The 16,637-nt window shown below is 66.8% G+C and overlaps 1 protein-coding gene across 1 annotated transcript; it reads left to right on the top strand.

Moving 5' to 3' along the window:
* Positions 1-380: 380 nt before the first annotated feature.
* Positions 381-4,386, top strand: HMX1 (H6 family homeobox 1). The gene is given in 3 exon segments (XM_019453812.2): positions 381-642; positions 644-851; positions 3,627-4,386. Coding segments are annotated over 3 exon segments (1,053 nt in total). The 5' UTR covers positions 381-456; the 3' UTR covers positions 4,286-4,386.
* The last annotated feature ends 12,251 nt before the right edge of the window (positions 4,387-16,637 follow it).

The raw sequence follows: 16,637 nt of genomic DNA, 5'->3' as shown, positions 1-16,637 counted from the left end.
CACCCCACACCCGCCTCGGCCGCGCGACCGCCCGCGCGCCCGGGTCCCGGCGGCGTCTCCGGGCCGCGGCCGCGCTCGGGGGGCCCCACCCCACGCCCCCCCCTTCCCCCCGGCGACCCGCCCGGCCCGCGCCGCCCCGCCCCCGCTGGCCCCTCCCCCCGCCCCTCCCCGCCCCCAGCGGGGCCGGCCCGGGCGGCGACCAGAGCGGCGACGTGAAAGGCGAGCGAGGCGCTGCCCGGCCGGCTGTCGGCGCGCACCCGCTCCCGGCCCAGCCCAGCCCCGCGCCGAGGCCGCCCGCCCGCCGCCCGCCCGCCCGCCGGGGCCCGACGCCAGCGCTCCCGGCGGCGGCTGCAGGGCCCGGCCCGCGCGTGCGCCGAGGGAGCCGCGCGCCCCTGTCCCCAGCGGGGCCCGGGACCCCGAGGAGCCCGGCAGAGCCCGACGGGCCCGCGGGCCGCGATGCCGGACGAGCTGACGGAGCCCGGGCGCGCCACGCCGGCCCGCGCCTCCTCCTTCCTCATCGAGAACCTGCTGGCGGCCGAGGCCAAGGGCGCCCGGCGCGCGGCCCAGGGCGCAGGCGGCCGCGAGGACGAGGAGGAGGACGACGACGACCCGGAGGACGAGGACGCGGAGCAGGCGCGGCGGGCGGCGGCTGCAGCGGCGGCGGCAGCTGCGCGCGGGCGCGGGGCCCGGCGGGGAGGCGCGGGCGCGGGCGCTGCTCGGGCCCGGCGCGTTGGGCCTCGGTCCCCGGCCGCCCCCCGGGCCCGGGCCACCCTACGCTCTGGGCTGCGGCGGCGCGACGCGCTGGTACCCTCGGGCGCACGGCGGCTACGGAGGCGGCCTCAGTCCGGACAGTGAGTGAGGGCGCCGGGAGGGGTGGGCCGGGCGGTGTGTTCGGGGACTTTGGGTCCGTCGGAGGCCTTTCTGGGCCACCCTCCTTCTTGTGTGCAGCGGGGGCCCCAGCGGAGCCCCTGGTGGGGGCGGGTTTGGGGGCCCACTCCCTGGGTCAGGGTCCCCGTGCGGGGGGAGAAGGCTTTGCAGGGCTCGGGCTTCACCCATCGCCAGACTCTGCGGGTCCCAGGGAGGCTGGGAGAGCCGCGGAGAGGAGTCTGGGGACCGGGGACACCAGGCAGTGGACGAAGAGCGAGGGAAGCGGGGTGGGAGAACGAGGGAGAACGAAAGCACAGGTTGGATGGGAGAAGAGGGAAGGACGGAGGAAGAAGGAGAGGGGTGTGGGGGAGAGGGGAGCCCGGAGAAGGGAAGTCCTAACAGCAGAACCGCTGGCTTCGGTGGAGAGACGGGAGGGTAGCAAAAGAAGGGAAGACAAGTAGAGCCGGAAGGGGCAACGTGAAGGGGGCTGGAGCAGAGGGAGCCACTGACTGGGGGTGGGGGGGTGGGTGCTGAACACACGGGCAGGAGCATCTGTGCCCCCACTGCCCCATCTCCTCAGAGAGAGCCGCAGACAGGGCCTGGGCTGCTTGGGCCTTGGCCTTGGTCCTCCCGGGCACCATGGCCGCAGCTGTGCCAGGCAAGAAGGCGCCCCTTCGGAAGCCCCCAGTCCCACTCTTCTCTCTTCCTTTGCTACCCCTCCCCCTCCACGTCTTTGTTCCCGCTGAGGGCTCAGAGGCTGGGAGTGGGGGTTCTCAGCCCCAGAGCCACTCATCCCCCCCCCCCCCCCCGCCGAGTCCTGCCCCCTCTCCCCGGGGTCACTGCCCCCGCGGGGACCTGCCCCTTGGAGGAACACCCCTGGGAGGAACACCAGGAAGTCATTCCAGCTCTGGCCCCCAGGCTTGGCCAGCACCCCACACACATATATGCACACACCGTAAAGCCAGCTTTGGACTCTTACAGGCTCTTGCTCCGAAATCCATTAGTGTTGCTGGGGGGTAGGTGGGCCAGACCCCTCTCACCTCTTGGATAAAGCCCCTCTCTGGAGTGGGAGAGACCGTTTTGCAAAGGGACCCACCTCTCAGAGCCCATACCCAGAAAGTCTGGGGTCCCCACCCCTCTCACTTACGCTGGACCAGGTCTCAGTGGTTTCCCTGAAATCAGGTGACCAAATTTAGTGCCCGTCCGTGAGTGTTTCTGAAAAGATCTGGCAGGGTGAAACGTGTCCCCCAGCTTGCCCCAGAGTTTCATCTCCGCCTACGGCCCGGTGGCAGCTCCAGGAGAGGTGGTTCCCCATTTCGTGCGATGCGGGTTAGGGTCCAGGTTTCCCACCGGGGCTGGCAGGCCTGGCCGGGTGCCTTGTAGCGATGGGGCCTCTGTGAGTCTGGGGGCTTGGGGTGTCGGGGGAGGGGGTGGAGGCAGAGGCTGCACTATCTAGTGGCACACAGCCTGGAACCCGACTCCTTGCTAGCACCGAGAAAGCTCACAACACCGGGGTTGGCCAGGGGCACACGCGGACCTGCACACCTCTGTGAGCACAGGGGTATGGCCAAGCACACACGAGCCCAGCAGCGTTCGCACGCCTTACAGACCCTCACGTTGCCGCCACCCCCGCTGTCTTCCCAGGGCCGTTGGGGCCACACTTCGCTCAGACTGCCCCCCTGCCACGCCTTGGCAGGGGAGCCTCCACGCCTTGGCAGGGGAGCCTCAGGCCCAGGGGAGGCGGAGGACGAAGCAGGCCTGGGCCCGGCTGGGACCCCCGCAGGCTGGCCGCTGCCGATTTCCAGCCGGCCTGGATTCTGGGCAAGCGCCTGGGCCCCCGGGGCGACCCCTCACCTGGGAGGGACCACCCCTTGTCAGCCCTGGGGGGCATCTCCTTGTGGGAGTTCGGGTGAAGCTCAGAATTTGCAGCATGAGCTCAGGAACCCTGTGGCCTTCTGTGACCCCGAAGCCACAGGCTTGGGGTGCCGTGCAGCTGCTGGGTGCTTGGGCAGAGCCCCATTTGTATGTGCTCCCTTTGAGCACGACTGGGGGGAGGGCGGGCGTGTCTGTCTCTGTGGGCACTTGGGTGAGGGGTACAGGAAATGGGGAGTGAGTGGCCCGCCGGTGTCACCTGGGGTCTGGGGGATCGTCTGCTTTCGTTTGTTCTGGGTCCTGGGATGTTTCTGTGCAGGCGGGACGGGGAGCGCTGCGTCAGTTTCTGAGTGGTCGGGGAGGGGTCACTGCAAGTCTGTTTCTGTGTCTGGGACGCGTGGTGCGGGCCTGGGTGCTGGGCAGTCAGGGAACCCGTGTGTTTTCCAGTGCGTAGGCGCCTCGGAAGGACATCTCTCCTCCAGCCCTGCTGTGCCTGCAAGGCCTTTCCGTGGTTCAGAGCGGAGGGAGCCAGTGGTTACGGGAGTCGCTCTCCTTTCTGTGTTTCTGCCTGCGTTTTTGTGTGTCTTTCTTTCCCTTTTTCTTTTTTTCCTCGTCTTTCCTCTGTTCTCCATTGTGGGTGTGCACTCGTGAGGGACAGTGAGCTGGCCAGCCTGCTGGTCTTCGAGCTCACCTCTTCCCGGCTCTTTCTGCACCCCCCTGGGTGAGATCCGCGGGCCCCGGTGCGGTGCGGGGTGCAGGGCCCTGCGCAGGGAGTGCTTCCCTGCTTGCAGCTGTGGGCGAGCCCGTGGGGGGAGGAGCCGGCCGCAGGGATTGGGTCTGGGCATCAGCCCCCCGGGACCGACCGTGTGCCCCTCTCTCCCCTGCAGCCAGCGACCGGGACTCACCGGAGACGGGCGAGGAGATGGGCCGCGCCGAGGGCGCCTGGCAGCGGGGCCCCGGGCCGGGAGCGGTGCAGCGAGAGGCGGCGGAGCTGGCGGCGCGGGGCCCGGCGGCCGGCGCGGAGGAGGCGGCGCAGCTGGCCGAGGCCCCGGCCGCGGCGGGCGAGGGGCGCGGCGGTGGCGTCGGCGTGGGCGGCGGTCGCAAGAAGAAGACGCGCACGGTTTTCTCGCGCAGCCAGGTCTTCCAGCTCGAGTCCACCTTCGACCTGAAGCGCTACCTGAGCAGCGCGGAGCGCGCCGGCCTCGCCGCCTCCCTGCAGCTCACCGAGACGCAGGTCAAGATCTGGTTCCAAAACCGCCGCAACAAGTGGAAGCGGCAGCTGGCGGCCGAGCTGGAGGCGGCCAGCCTGTCCCCGCCGGGCGCGCAGCGCCTGGTCCGCGTGCCGGTGCTGTACCACGAAAGCCCCCCGGCCGCGGCCGCCCCCGGGCCCCCCGCCGCCGCGCTGCCCTTCCCGCTGGCGCCCGCCGCGCCCGCGCCGCCCCCGCCGCTGCTCGGCTTCTCCGGGGCCCTCGCCTACCCGCTGGCGGCCTTCCCGGCGGCCGCCTCCGTGCCCTTCCTTCGGGCGCAGATGCCCGGCCTGGTGTGAGTCCCACCCGCTGGGCCCACTGCGGGTGGCCGCCGGGGACCCCCCGGGCACACCCGCGATGTGTGGAGGGGGGAGCCGGGGCGCTCCGAGGGCCCCTCTGCCCCCCCGTGGCAGGCTGCGGCCCTGGCCCGAGTCCTGTCCCAAGCTCATGCAGAATGTAACAGGGGTGTCTTCGACCGCGGCTTCCAAATAGGCCGGATCCCTGGCAGGGAAGAGGGCATCACGGAGAGGCAGTGCGCCCGGCAGGAGCCCGGAGCCCCACAGGCCAGGCCTCAGCGGCTCGCAGCCAGCGCGGGCCCAGTCCGAAGCAGGCACACGGGCCGTCAAAGGTGCTTGGAAGCCACCGCTCCCCGTCTCGCCGCCCCCCTCCCCCAACACAAACGTCCCTTCCCAGGACCGCGTGGAGCCCAGACGGCAGGCCTCGGGAGGACTGTGATCAGCCTCATGGCCTTGCCAGTGGGCCCAGCAGAGGGGAGCCCCAGGGAGAGCGCCCATGTGGAGGGGCCGGGAGAAGACCCCGCCAGGTGGCCCTTCGCCAGACTGTCTGCTCTGCGCCCCGGGGCGGACCGGAGCTCCTCTCCCGGGCTGCGGCCTCCAGCTCTTCTGGCGAAGACTTTTTTAAAAAACGAATCTACTTATTTGCGTAACGGAATAAAAGGGACGTTTTCTGACGCTTTCTGCCGCTGTGTGGTCCCTGGGGCGGGGGCCCCCTCAGAAGCGCCTGTCCCTCCTTCCTGGAGCTCTTTGCAATTCGGGAGCCCAGGTCTGGGGACTTCCCCCGGACAGGAGGCCCAGCAGGACCTCAGGGGACGTCGTGGTGGGGAGGACGAGGGCACCGAGCATCCTGTGTCCCACGGGTCCTGGGGCCTCCACAGAACCCGAAGCCATGAGTCGAAGCACCCGCTGGCACTCTCCTTTGGCACGAGCAGCTGCCGGCTGTGTGGCTCCCGCATCCGAGTCCCCTTCCTGCACTAGCTCTGAGAGGCACCATCACGGCTGGCATACCCGCTCTTCTTTCGGCCCAAACAAAACCCAGTCCCAGCAAGGTCAGGGGGCAAACGCGGCTCTCCAGCCTGCCTGTGCCCCTGGGCCATCCGCAGGCTCTGGCAAGCTGGGGACTGAGCTGATGGCTCTGAACAAAGCTTATTCCAATAGCCTGCATTACGGTGGCCGCCAGCCTCCATCACCCCCCCCCCAAGACCGGATTTCGGGGTGAATACAGGGTCCCCTGTGAGGGTGTTTGGGAGGGTCACTTCTGTAACAGAGTCCGGTCCCCTTGAAAACCTGTCTCTGTCCCTCAGCTTCAGCCTCCCGGGTTGAGACACACAGCATCCGGGCCACACTAGGGCTCGGTGTTCTCCCTCCGCGGAGGCAACAGACGGCCCGGGAGAAGGCGCCACCGGGGTCTTCCCTGGGCTGGCAGTCCATCTGTCCGTCTACCCCTGCCATCCAGCTCCCGGCCCCCAGCTCCCAGCGCCCTGAGGCTGGGTCCCAGAAAGTGGGGCCTCCTGCAGGGGCAGCCAGTGCCCCCTCTGGGTCTGTGCCTTGGGGCTCGTGGTGCCTGCAGAGCGTAAGGGGGTGGGCATCAGGAGACACTCCGGATCCCTCACCCAGCGCAGCCCCTGCCCCCCAGGTGCATTCCCAGCTGCCACCTGAGCCCCCTGCAGCCCTTCCTGGGCTGACTCTCCTCTGGCTTAGCGTGGGAAGCTGCCCACACTGCTTTTCTCCAAACTAGGTTTCATTTCAACTTTGGAAGGGACTTACAGGATCCGCTTCAAGAAAACAAATTTGCTGCTAGTTCTTTTCAAAGGCCGGGTCCGGTCAGCGGCCACAGGGGGCAGTGGGGGGCAGGAAGCCCCTAGCAGCCGCTGCAAGAGCAGCACAGACCGTCCCTCCATCTCCCCTCCTTCCCCCTCCCATCCTGCCCGCTGCAGGCCTCCGAGCTCCTGCCTCAGGCTCCCCCTGGGGTCCCTGCCCTCTCTTCTTCTCTTGCTTCTGTGGTGGCCTCTTGAAGCCAGTGGACCCATGGCTGCCAGTCCTCCAAAGGATGCGACCAGCCTTCCGCCGGCAGACCCAGCCGCACCGCAGAGGCCTCGGGGCCGTGCTCTTTCCCTAAACACGCCAGGCCGGCACCGGGCGGGTTCTGGCGCTCCTCGCGGCACCCTCTCCGTGGTACAGAGAGGAAATGGTTCTCAGGGACCGCCAAGGTCAGGGGACTTTTAGATCGCAAATGCTACAAGTCAGAGGGGTTATCAGCACGATGCAACCTGCAACCCTTTGATTTGACTGTGGCTGGCGTGGTCCGTCGGAAGCTGCTCACCACTGGGCCGTGTGGGTCGGAACCACAGTCCCAGCGGGGGTGGGGGGGAGGGGGGAGGGAGAGGAGAGTGCAGGTGCCCCGCGTCCAGAACCTCCCCTCTGCCCACCAGGAAGCAAGAGCCTCCACCTGGTCACCCAGCCTCCTGCTGTCGCAGACGCAAATGCAGTGGATTCAGAGAGAAGGGCTGTGTCTTTCCCCGGAACAGTCAAAGGTTGAGCTGTCGAGAGGCTCCCTTGCCTGTGGCCCTTCCTCTGGACGGAGGAAGCCGGGAGGTGGAAAGAGGGGCTGTCTGCTGGCTGTGTGGGAAGGGCCGGGAGCCAGGAGCCCTACAGACTCCGGATCCTCTGGATCCGAGCCGGGGTGAGGCCGGCTGGGCTCCGGGAAGCTGGCTCTACCCCATAGCGACCGGCATCCTGGGTGTCACAGGGAGAATGGCACAAACCACTGGCAAACCGCACGCAGCCCGGGAAGCGCGGGACCAGGCTGGGGAGGCACCTGCCCGAAGTTCCGGCAGCATCCATCACCGGGGCTCCTGGGCTCTGCTCCTGGCAGAAGACGGATGCCTTCGACCCCTTTCTGCCATACCTGCCTCCCCCTCTTCCGGAACCCCCCACCTCACTTTCTCCTTAAAGCGAGGCCCGATTCCTGCCACACTGGGCCGCCCGGGGCTCCGGCTGGCAGAGTCCCTGAGCCAGGCAGGGCCAGCAGGGTCCGGACACCTGGCCCCGCCCCACTCGCTCAGTGACCTTGGACAAATCCCTTCTCTTCTCCGGGGCCTGTTTCCTCTTGGCAGACCTGTGTGACGAGGGTGGTCTCTAACCTGTAAAGGCGTAGCTTTCTCTGAGCTGCGCAAGGGTCAAGGTTCCCCAGGCCACAGGGGCACTCTCCTCCGGCATCTGGGGCCTATGCTGCTGTGGGACTGGGGGAGTGACCCACGCCGTCAGCCCCTCTCGGCCCCCTGCCTGGGCCCTACAAGAGCTACGTGGAGAACCAGAACCCACCCCCACCACCCCCCACCCCCGGGCGCGCCAGGACCTCGGAAGGGGCATCGGGAAATTCTACCAGAGGCTTGGGTCGTTCCTTGGGTCAAAGGCAAGCGTGGAGTTGCCATCTATGTGCCACCCACATAGAGCCAGACCTGCCGGAAGCAGAAGCACCTGCCCTGTTTCTCCCCAGATAGTTGCCCTGTGTGACCCACGTGCCCTGCCACGCCAGGCCCCCTCCCCCAGAGCCCCGGTGAGGGCGTGGTGAGCACGGTGGCAATGCCCTCCTGGTGGGCGGTTCCCCACCCCCTGCACTTTGAACCCTGCCTTTGTCCTCCCCCACCCCCCCAGCGCCTCCCACTCATCCCCATGGGGCCCTTCTCATCAGGTCAGAGGTGGCCTGTGGCCTCCCCCGCCTCCCCCCAAGCCTGGCCTGGCCATGTGGGAGGTTTCCCAGCACTCGGCTACCCAGAAGGGGCAGGGAACTGGTCAGCTGGGGTCAAGAGGGAGGCAGCAAGAGCCTGGTCTGTCTCTCGTTTCCCGTGTCTGTAGGTGTCTCCCTCCCACGCATCCTGAGTGGCTTTCTGGCCCCATCGAGCGATTCTCAGAAGGGGAAATTAGGTTCCAAGAGGGGCAGAGATGCTGGGGCAGGGACCCCAAGAGGTCACTCAGCCATGGGGCCCTTCAACTTTCTTCCTTCCACCTTGTGCTAGGAGCTCAGCTGCCCACCCCTGGGGCTCCGCACTGGGGTTCCCGCTCCCTGCTTGTGCGAATACTCGGGCGGCATCCCGATCTGCCTTCCTACCGGTCCGAATCATCTGGATAATTCCCTTTGGCCACTCTGCCCCTCCAGTGGCCAGGGCGGGCGACCACCAAGCTGCCTGCCTATGGAGAGGCGGGGCGGGGGGGGGGTCCCACTGGGCAGCGGGGTCTGGCCTCCTTCAATCCTTTGGCCAGAAGCGGTGCTGGACTCCGTGAATCGAGCCGGGTCCCCAAGATGGTTCGCCCTGCAGGCCGTCTGCCCTGTCGGGGAGAGGGGGACGGCCCCTCCCAGGTGGACTGAAAGGGGTCTATCCTGTTGTGACAGTGCTGAGCTCTGAATCTGGACGGACCCGTGAGACAAGGGCTCGAAGAAAGAAATCAAGAACCTGGAGGCAGCATGTGGCTTCGCCACCGCCTGGCGTGCCTGGCGGTGCCGCCCTCACCCGCTTCCCAAACCGCTGGCCTCCGTTTTTGTTGGCTTGATTTTTTTTTATTATTAAAGGAGTGGTGCTTTTACTGATTATCTGGAAGTCGCAGTAAGGTTGACGCACGGTATGTTGTCTGCATTTTCACCCTCAAAAGTCAACGGCCTCCGAGTGCACGGCCACGTTGTGGATTTATTGTGAGGTGATGGACGGCCGAACGGTGAATTTTAAAAAGTTCTTCCCGGTTAAGGCTGTGCTTACGTGTTTACCAATGAATGCTGTGACGCCTGCGTTTGCTTACAAATATTGCAACCGAATAAACAAAGTAATTACACAGGAGAAAGGAAAGCCAGGACAGACAGCGCTGGGTTGGTCCGGAGTCCGTGATCGTTAACCGCCGGGTGGGGACCCGGGGGCTCTTTTTAAGGCTTCCTCTACTTTGTTTTACATTTGAAACCTTCCACGATAAGAGTGCTTTCAGAAGTGACGATCGGGGAAACATCACAGGCATGTGCCCCGCGTCCTGGGTCCGCTTCCCTTGCAGGCCCGTTTTCATCCCGTCAGGGGTCTGACCTCGGTCCGCTCACACGCTGCGCGCTGTCCCTCCTTGCTTGCTGCGAACGGCCACTTAAAAACCCGCGCGCTCGATCTCTGCAAGCGTTTCGGACTCAAACCTTCCTCCTTCTCCGCGAAGGCCTCCCTGCCTCCACCCCTCCCCACTCGTCCGGAGCCCCTCCGGTTCCCCACCGGCGCGCGGATCACCTCCGCGGGAGGCCTCCGAGTCCAGCGCTGGACGCAGCAGGGCGGCGGGATCGCTGGCGCCGCCCTTGGACCGCAACCTCCAGCGGCCTGTGCCGCCCGGGCCCGACCCCGCCGCGGGTTTGGCAGACTGAGCCCCGCTGCGGTCTCTCCGGTCCGCGTTGGTGTCGTGGGTTTCCCGGTGCTTTCTTGGCGCCCTCGGCGTCCCTGGGACCACAGCGCTCCAGACTCTGGCAGAGTCGGGTTGGGTGGCCCATGGCTGGGCAGGAGACACCCCACCCCCGCCCCCTTGAGCCTGGGGCTCCATCCCTCGAGACACACTAGTCCTAAGGGTGCGCCCCATCCCCTCTGAGGGCATCAGCTCCCGGATCCCCGGGGGTGTGAGGGTCCAGGCGGGAGGCCCCAGCAGCGGCCGGTGGGGAGCCGGAGAGGTGCCCGCAGGGGCTTCCGAGGTTTGGGCGCCCCATCCGCGAATTGCGGGTCTCCCCGAGGTCTCGCCAACCCCCCGGGGAGCTGGGGTCCAGCGGGAGTTGCTGACCCCCACGACCCCGGCGGTGCCTCCCGGGCTCTCCGCCTGCCCGGCTGCGCGCTTCCCTCCTCGCTCGATTCCCGGAGTTAGCCGGCCTCGGCCTCTGCGTCTCTCGCCTTTCCTTCCCCGCTCCTCCCAGCAGCGCCAGGATTCGGCCCTCGCGTCCTTCCCCGCGGACCGCGCGCGGGCCCCGCTTTGTTCCATTCCCCCTCTCCGGGAAGTGGTTCCTCCCCCCTTCTGGTGGGCCCCGGCGGGAGTCGGGGAGGCGGGGGCCCCCTGAAACGCGCTCTTTCTTTGCGGAGACGTCTCCTCGACCTAGGCCGTTGGAAGCGCGCACGGATTCCGACCCGCCGGGGCCTGCGTCGCCCGGGTCGGGCTGCGGCGAGTCGGCTTCGCCATTTCGCTTCCGGACCCCGCCGGGCCTCTCCGGCCGGGCTCGTGCCCTCTCCGGGCCCGAGCGTCCCTCGGGGCTGCCCGAGCTGGGAGGGCAGGGACCCGCGGCGGCGCCGGCTCCCGGGACCCGGCGGACGCCCCGCGCCGAGCGGCCCCTACCCCTCCGCGGCCGCGGGCACCCGGGCCGCCCGCGGTCCTCCCGGGGGCCCCGCCCCCTCCCCGCAGCCCTTCCGGCCCCGCCCCCACCCTGCCCGCCGGCGCCCGCGCCCCCTCCCGGCCCCCCAGCCCCGCTCACCTGGCGTCTCGGTGGCGTCTCCGAGTCTGGCTCGGCCTTCGGGCCCCGCCCCTCGGTTCTCACCTCGCCCCTTCCCGCTCCCCTCTCCCCCCGCCCGTTCCTTTCCCCCTCGGGCCCGGCGCTCGCGTTCAGAGGAGGGCCGCGAGCTCACGCTTCAGGGCAGGGGCTGGGGCCGGGGAGAAGGGAAGGGACCCGGGAGGCTTCTGGGAGGAGGCGGCATTGAACCCGAGGGCTGGAGAGGGGTGAAGCTCGGGGTGTGCCGCAGGTGGGGAGCTGGCGGTTCGCCCCGAGGCTCGGCGCTTGGAGGGGGGGGGCGGCCCCACCCCAGTCTGCGGTCTGGCTCTCTCGGGCCTGGCCTCCCCCCTTCCCATTCTGCCCTCCCGGAAGGATGGGGCGCACAGTTCAGATCGCTGGCCGGTGTCCTGCCTTCACGCGCCTCCGCGTGCCTTTGGGAAACTCGATTCACTCCCTGAGCTCAGCTCGCCCATCCGTGGCACCGCCGGGATGCTCAACCCACTTGGTCTGGGCGCAGAGAGCCTCAAGTGGACCCAGCCTCCGTTCACACACACACACACACACACACACACACACACACACACACACACACACGGCCACGCGGCGCGCCCCTGAGGGTGCCCACGCGTCCGACCCCGCAGGCCGGCGCACGCATGCGCAACAGCCGCCCACGAACACGGCCGCACCCCCAACCCCGCAGGCGCCGGCCCCGCCAGACCCCGAGCCCCCACTCGCCGAGGCACCTAAATCTTCCGCCCTTCAGGCCCAGCCGCCAGCAGAGACCCAGCGTGTCCCAGAGCCTGCCTGCCGCCCCCCCCCCCCCCCCAACCAAGGACGACTGAGCCTCTAGTCCCAAGCACACCCCTCGCTGCAGAAATCCCGTTCCCAGAAGTGGACGCGGACCCTGGGCCAAAGCCTTAAGACGCCGGGCCCTGCTCCGCCCGAGGCAGAGGGGTAGACGGCCCCTTAAGCCCGCCCCCCCTTGCACTGGGGCTTTCTTTCATCTGGGAGCTGACCGAGCACGTCACCCGAAGTGCCTCAGACACCCCCACGATGACCTGGGGGTGATGCCCCCATTTTACGAGGAAGATCGGGGTAGCGGTGCAACCCCGGATCCCACAGGCCGCGTTGCAGGGGAAGGCAGAGAGCTGTGTTCAACTCGGGAACCGGGAGGGTCGGCCCCCCGCCCACCCCCCCTGGCCGAGGTTGGGGCGAGCGGGTGGGGGAGAGCGGCGCATCACCTCAGAAGGTGTCGGTCCTCCAGCCCGGTCCCCCTCGACCTTCCTCCAGACTCCCCCTCTTCCAGTAGGACTACCCTTCCCTATGTGGGTCCCTACGTGGGAGTTCTCGGGCGGCACCTCTGTATCCCAGGCTGTACCCCAGAGGCCGCCCAGGGCAGCGTGCCTCCCTCGGAGCGTTCTGATCCCCGAGGATTCAAGCCGTTTCTGTGGATGGGGCCGCTTAAAAGGATTCGGTTCTCGGGGCGCCTGGGTGGCTCGGGTGGTTAAGCCGCGGGTTCTTGATTTTGGCTCAGGCCATGATCTCATGGTTTGTGAAACCGAACCCCGCCACCGGCCTGTCATTCTCTCGCCCTCTCTCTGCCCCTCCCCTCCTCTCAAAATAAATAAACATTTAAAGAAAGAAAAAGCAAGCTTTAAAAATACTCCATTCTCCGGGCAGGCGACAGCCCCTGGGTCACCTCCCCAGCAAAGCGCCGGCCCCTGAAAGGCACTCTGGCCAGTCTGTGTCGCCTCCTGTTGGAATGGTACAGATAAACCCCATGTGGCCCCAGGAAAGGCAGAGACGGGCTCCTGGGCTGCTCGGAAGCAGAAGCCAGCCACCCCCCTGCCCTCCCCCCTCCCCGCCCCCCCTCTGCTCCTCAACTGAGCCACAGTTTAGCCCAGCGCCGGGAGGCAGGCCTCACGCGCGGCCAGGTCCCCTGGGAACACGAGGGGCTATTGTCTCCCCACCACCCCGGGTGCAGGGGAGGGACCGGGAGGCCCCATTGGAAACCTGGCCACTGAGGACCCCCCCCCCCCCCCCCCCCCCCCCGGCTTGGTGCCCTGTCTGAGCTCCACGATCTCCCGCCCGTTTCCAGGGGACTTCTCAAGGTTTGTCCTCAGAAAGTCTGATGCTTGGCAAGGCCTGGCGAGGGAGCACCTAGGACTCGACCCCGGGACCCCCGCCAATCAACCTGTGACTGGGGGCGGGGGTCGGAGGGTGCGTCTGTGTGTGACGGTGCCCACCCCTCCCAACCGTGCGGCCAGGGGCGGGGAGCTCAGCGTGCGTCCGGGTCTTGGGCCGCCCGGGGCCGGAGCCGGGCCTCTCGGCCCCTCCCGGACTCTCGGGGCTCCGGGGCGCACCCCGGCCGCGGCTCGCCCTGGCTCCGCTTCCCCGCATCTCCGCTCGGCGTCCCGCCACCCTGCCCGGAGCGGCGCTGGGGCCCCGGCCCCGCGCGCGGAACCGCGGCGTCAGCACATCCGGGCCCCGCTCACTTGGGTTCGAGTTTGTTTCTTTCTTGAATCGCGCAAATCCACTTCCCCTCAGTGGGCGGGGCTCGGGGCCGGCGACCCCGCGGTCCCCCGCCTCCACCCGCCGCGACCCCGAGGCCGCATTGATCCCGCGTCTGTGCGCGGCGCATTAGCCCTAATGGTTTCGCTGATGATTCGACTTCTTTTTCGTTAAAAGCCGCCCCCGGTCCTCAGCCCTCCTCCGCCTGCTCCTCTCCAGGCCCCGCCGCCCCGGCGCGCCCGCAGCCCCGCGCATGTGGGACCCGCCTGGCCGCAGCCCTGCCGGTGTAGACGCCGCGGGCGGAGCGCGCTCCGGGCGGAGGGCGCGGGCTCGCTCGGGGGAGGGGCCGCGGCGACCTGGGCCCTTCGGGGACCCAGGCTCCTGGCGCCGAAGGAACGTGCAGACCGGACAACGAGCCCTGCGAGGTCCATGGGGCAGACGCTGCAGGACCGCGGGCGATCCAGAAGCTGGGGGAGCCCGGCGACCTCGCGGAAGGACCCCCCCGTCCCCCCACCACGCACACACCTCCCGGGAGGCCTCGGCCGGGACACCGTTGGGGGAGGCGGCCACACGAGCGAGGAGCGCCCCCAGGAACCCGCGGTTGGAGGGACTGGCCCCCTCGCCCCTCGCCCCTGCAGCCCTGAGCCCCTGCAGCTCCGCGCACCCTGCGCCCCTGCACCCCCTCCTCGGCCTCCTCCCTGCGGAGGGTCCCTGCGGTTCACAGGGAAACGCAGTTCCTTGTAGAAAATGCAGAAAATGCAGGAAAGAAAGGGAGAGAAAAAAGGCATCACAAATCCGACTACACGGACAGCCAGAGTTTTCAGTAATTTGTCACCCCCCCCCCCGCATTATTTATTGTTTTAGAATGGGCAACGGAGGGACCGGACGCAACATTCCCACCCGTAAGCACGTCTACGTGGGAGGACGCCCTCCCTGCTTCCAAATGGAGACACTCTTACTGAGAAAAGCACACGGTTAAGGTGCAACGCGACCAAGTTTAACGAATGTGCCCGTGTAGCCACCACCTGACTGCGCTTTTTTGAAGGAAGAAGTCCCATGAATGTCAGAGGACTTAAGTGGACAGAGCGGGGGGGGGGGGGGGGCACATGTCCGCTCCTCCCCCTCCTCCTGGTTCCTGTTACGATGACACAACGCTGTCCGTGCGCACAATTCAGATGTTCTGCTTCCAAGAAGGGAGTGAAAACAACAGTCAGAAGCGGTTCCAGCCCGCGGAAGGACGCGGCCATGCCCCTGGCTGGCCCCTGCCCGCTCCTGCCAAGCTGTTCCTTGATTTCACTTCTTGTGTTTTTTGTTTCATTGTAAAGGACTCTATCAGGTGCCTGGGGCCTTTCCGGAGAGGGGAGTGACCTTGCTCACGGGTCTGCTTACATCCCCAGCCCTCTCTGCCCTTCCCTCCCATCCTCCAAATTGTCCTCTGGCACTGGGTGCTGAGCTGGGGACCCGAGCGCACAGGGCTGGCCGTCCTGTAAACGTCCTGCACGGCTGGGTGTGAGCACATACGACTCCTTCGCTTTTTTCTCTGTACCTGTCACTCTTCCAGGAAGAAGCCCCCTTGCAGGAGGCTGGCCTCCCGGAAGAGGCCGGTACAGGCACCCACAGACCCCATGCCCTCGGGTGGAGGGGGAGAGGTGACACAGGCAGGCTGGGGTTTCCAAGGAGACCCTCTTGTTTCTAGCTCTGCCTGGACACCACTTTCAGAGGCCCTGCCTGCGCCTCATTCCCCGCCTCCGAATTCTCCAGAGCCCTCCCACCCCGGGGGGGCTTCTTGGGAGGGACTAGAAGCATCCTAGCCCGGGAAACACCCCCAAAGCCTTTTGAGTCGTCCTGGGTGACTCCTTGGGGTCACACCCTGCGGGAAGGCTGCAAGGCGTCACGCAGAAACATGTCCCCCTGGCTGGGGCTGAGGGGCTTCCCCGGGGGGTGGGGGGCGGCGAATCCTCAACTAGCCTCCCTGGGAAATCTCCCGAGGGCTCCAGGGACTCAGTGCCAGGTGAAGCAAACATTTTTTTTGTGTTTAAATCTCTACCAGGACTCCTTCAAGTGGGGGCTCACTGTGCAGCGAGCCCGCCCGGACCCCACCCCAGCTTGATTCCCCCCTGCCCCGGCCAAGTGACCCCTTCCCGCACCCCGGCAGCCCACGGGCCCTCCCATCGTCCCATTGCTCGGTCACCGCTGTTTCTCATCATCTGACTCCTTTGTGAGGAGCTCTCCGGGGCGGGACTCAGGGCCCGCCGTCCCCGTGAGCCGCTCAGAGGCCGCCCCGGACAGGTGCTCAGTCACCAGTGGTGGAAGGACTAGCAAGTGGGAGTGAGGTTTAATCCCCGCGTCAACCACGTGATGTGGGCCAGGCCTCAGATCTCACAACACTGGCTCTTCCGGCAGTGATGAGCCCGAGGAGACCAGACCGGCAGATACATCTGTACTGAACTCTGAGCGAAGGGGCTCCAGGGCGGCGGGGAAAGCCCATGGCGGGGCGCGGGCTTCCTTCCGGCCCTTCGGGGCGTGTCTACACGACTCCCTGTTCCGCACACGTGTGTTCTTAAAGATACCAGGGCGAGGAGGGGAAGAAATCCAGGGCTTCTCACCCTCTGGGATTGGCGTTGCTTGTGGAAATTGTTTCTTACGTGTCTACAGGCGCACATTTATTTCAGGGTGCAAAATGCACGTCTTGCAGTGGTCTTACCTACATCAAGAGGTCGAAGGTCGCTGGCTCCTGGTGGCGTCCTTTTCGCTACCTTATCTTCCACGTTTGTTGGTTTTTACTCGGTGGAAGTAATGTGTATTTTTCTTCACGTGGTTCTCCGGTATCGTGTTAGGGTTCTCCAGAGAAACAGAACCAGCTCTGTATAGATGAGAGACAGAGACGGAGAGGCAGAGAGAGGGAGAGAGAGTCGGGGAGAGGGAAGGCTGGACAGTCCGAAGTCTGCAGGGCAGGCTGGCAGGCGGGGACTCAGGCAGGGTTTGTCTGGTGCCGTGTCCAGGAGAATTCCTCCTACTTCAAAGCTCAGCCTTTGCTCTTAAGGCCTTCCACTGATTGGGCGAGGCCCACCCCCCCTGGCGAGGGCGGGGGCGTCTTCTGCTTTGCTCAAAGTCTACTGACTTAAATGTTAATGCCGTTTGAAAAACCCCTTCACGAGACACTTAGGCCTGAGTCCAAGCAAGCGCCTGCCAAGCTGGCACGTAACATTGGCCAACTCAGGCACTCCGGCCTCTGTGTGGATTTTAACATCCTCCCGGCACATCAAAGGACAAAAGGACATCCTGCACTGGGATTTCCACGGGCGGTGTAGGAGCAGGACCTGAACTTGAGCCGTCTCCAGGAGCCTCGGGCTCTTTGCC

Source organism: Panthera pardus, unplaced genomic scaffold (genome assembly GCF_024362965.1).
Source record: "Panthera pardus isolate Hobbes unplaced genomic scaffold, ASM2436296v1 HiC_scaffold_13, whole genome shotgun sequence".
In the NCBI taxonomy this organism is placed as follows: domain Eukaryota; kingdom Metazoa; phylum Chordata; class Mammalia; order Carnivora; family Felidae; genus Panthera; species Panthera pardus.
Note: the sequence above shows the minus strand (reverse complement) of the source record. Positions and strands in the feature narration are given on the sequence as shown.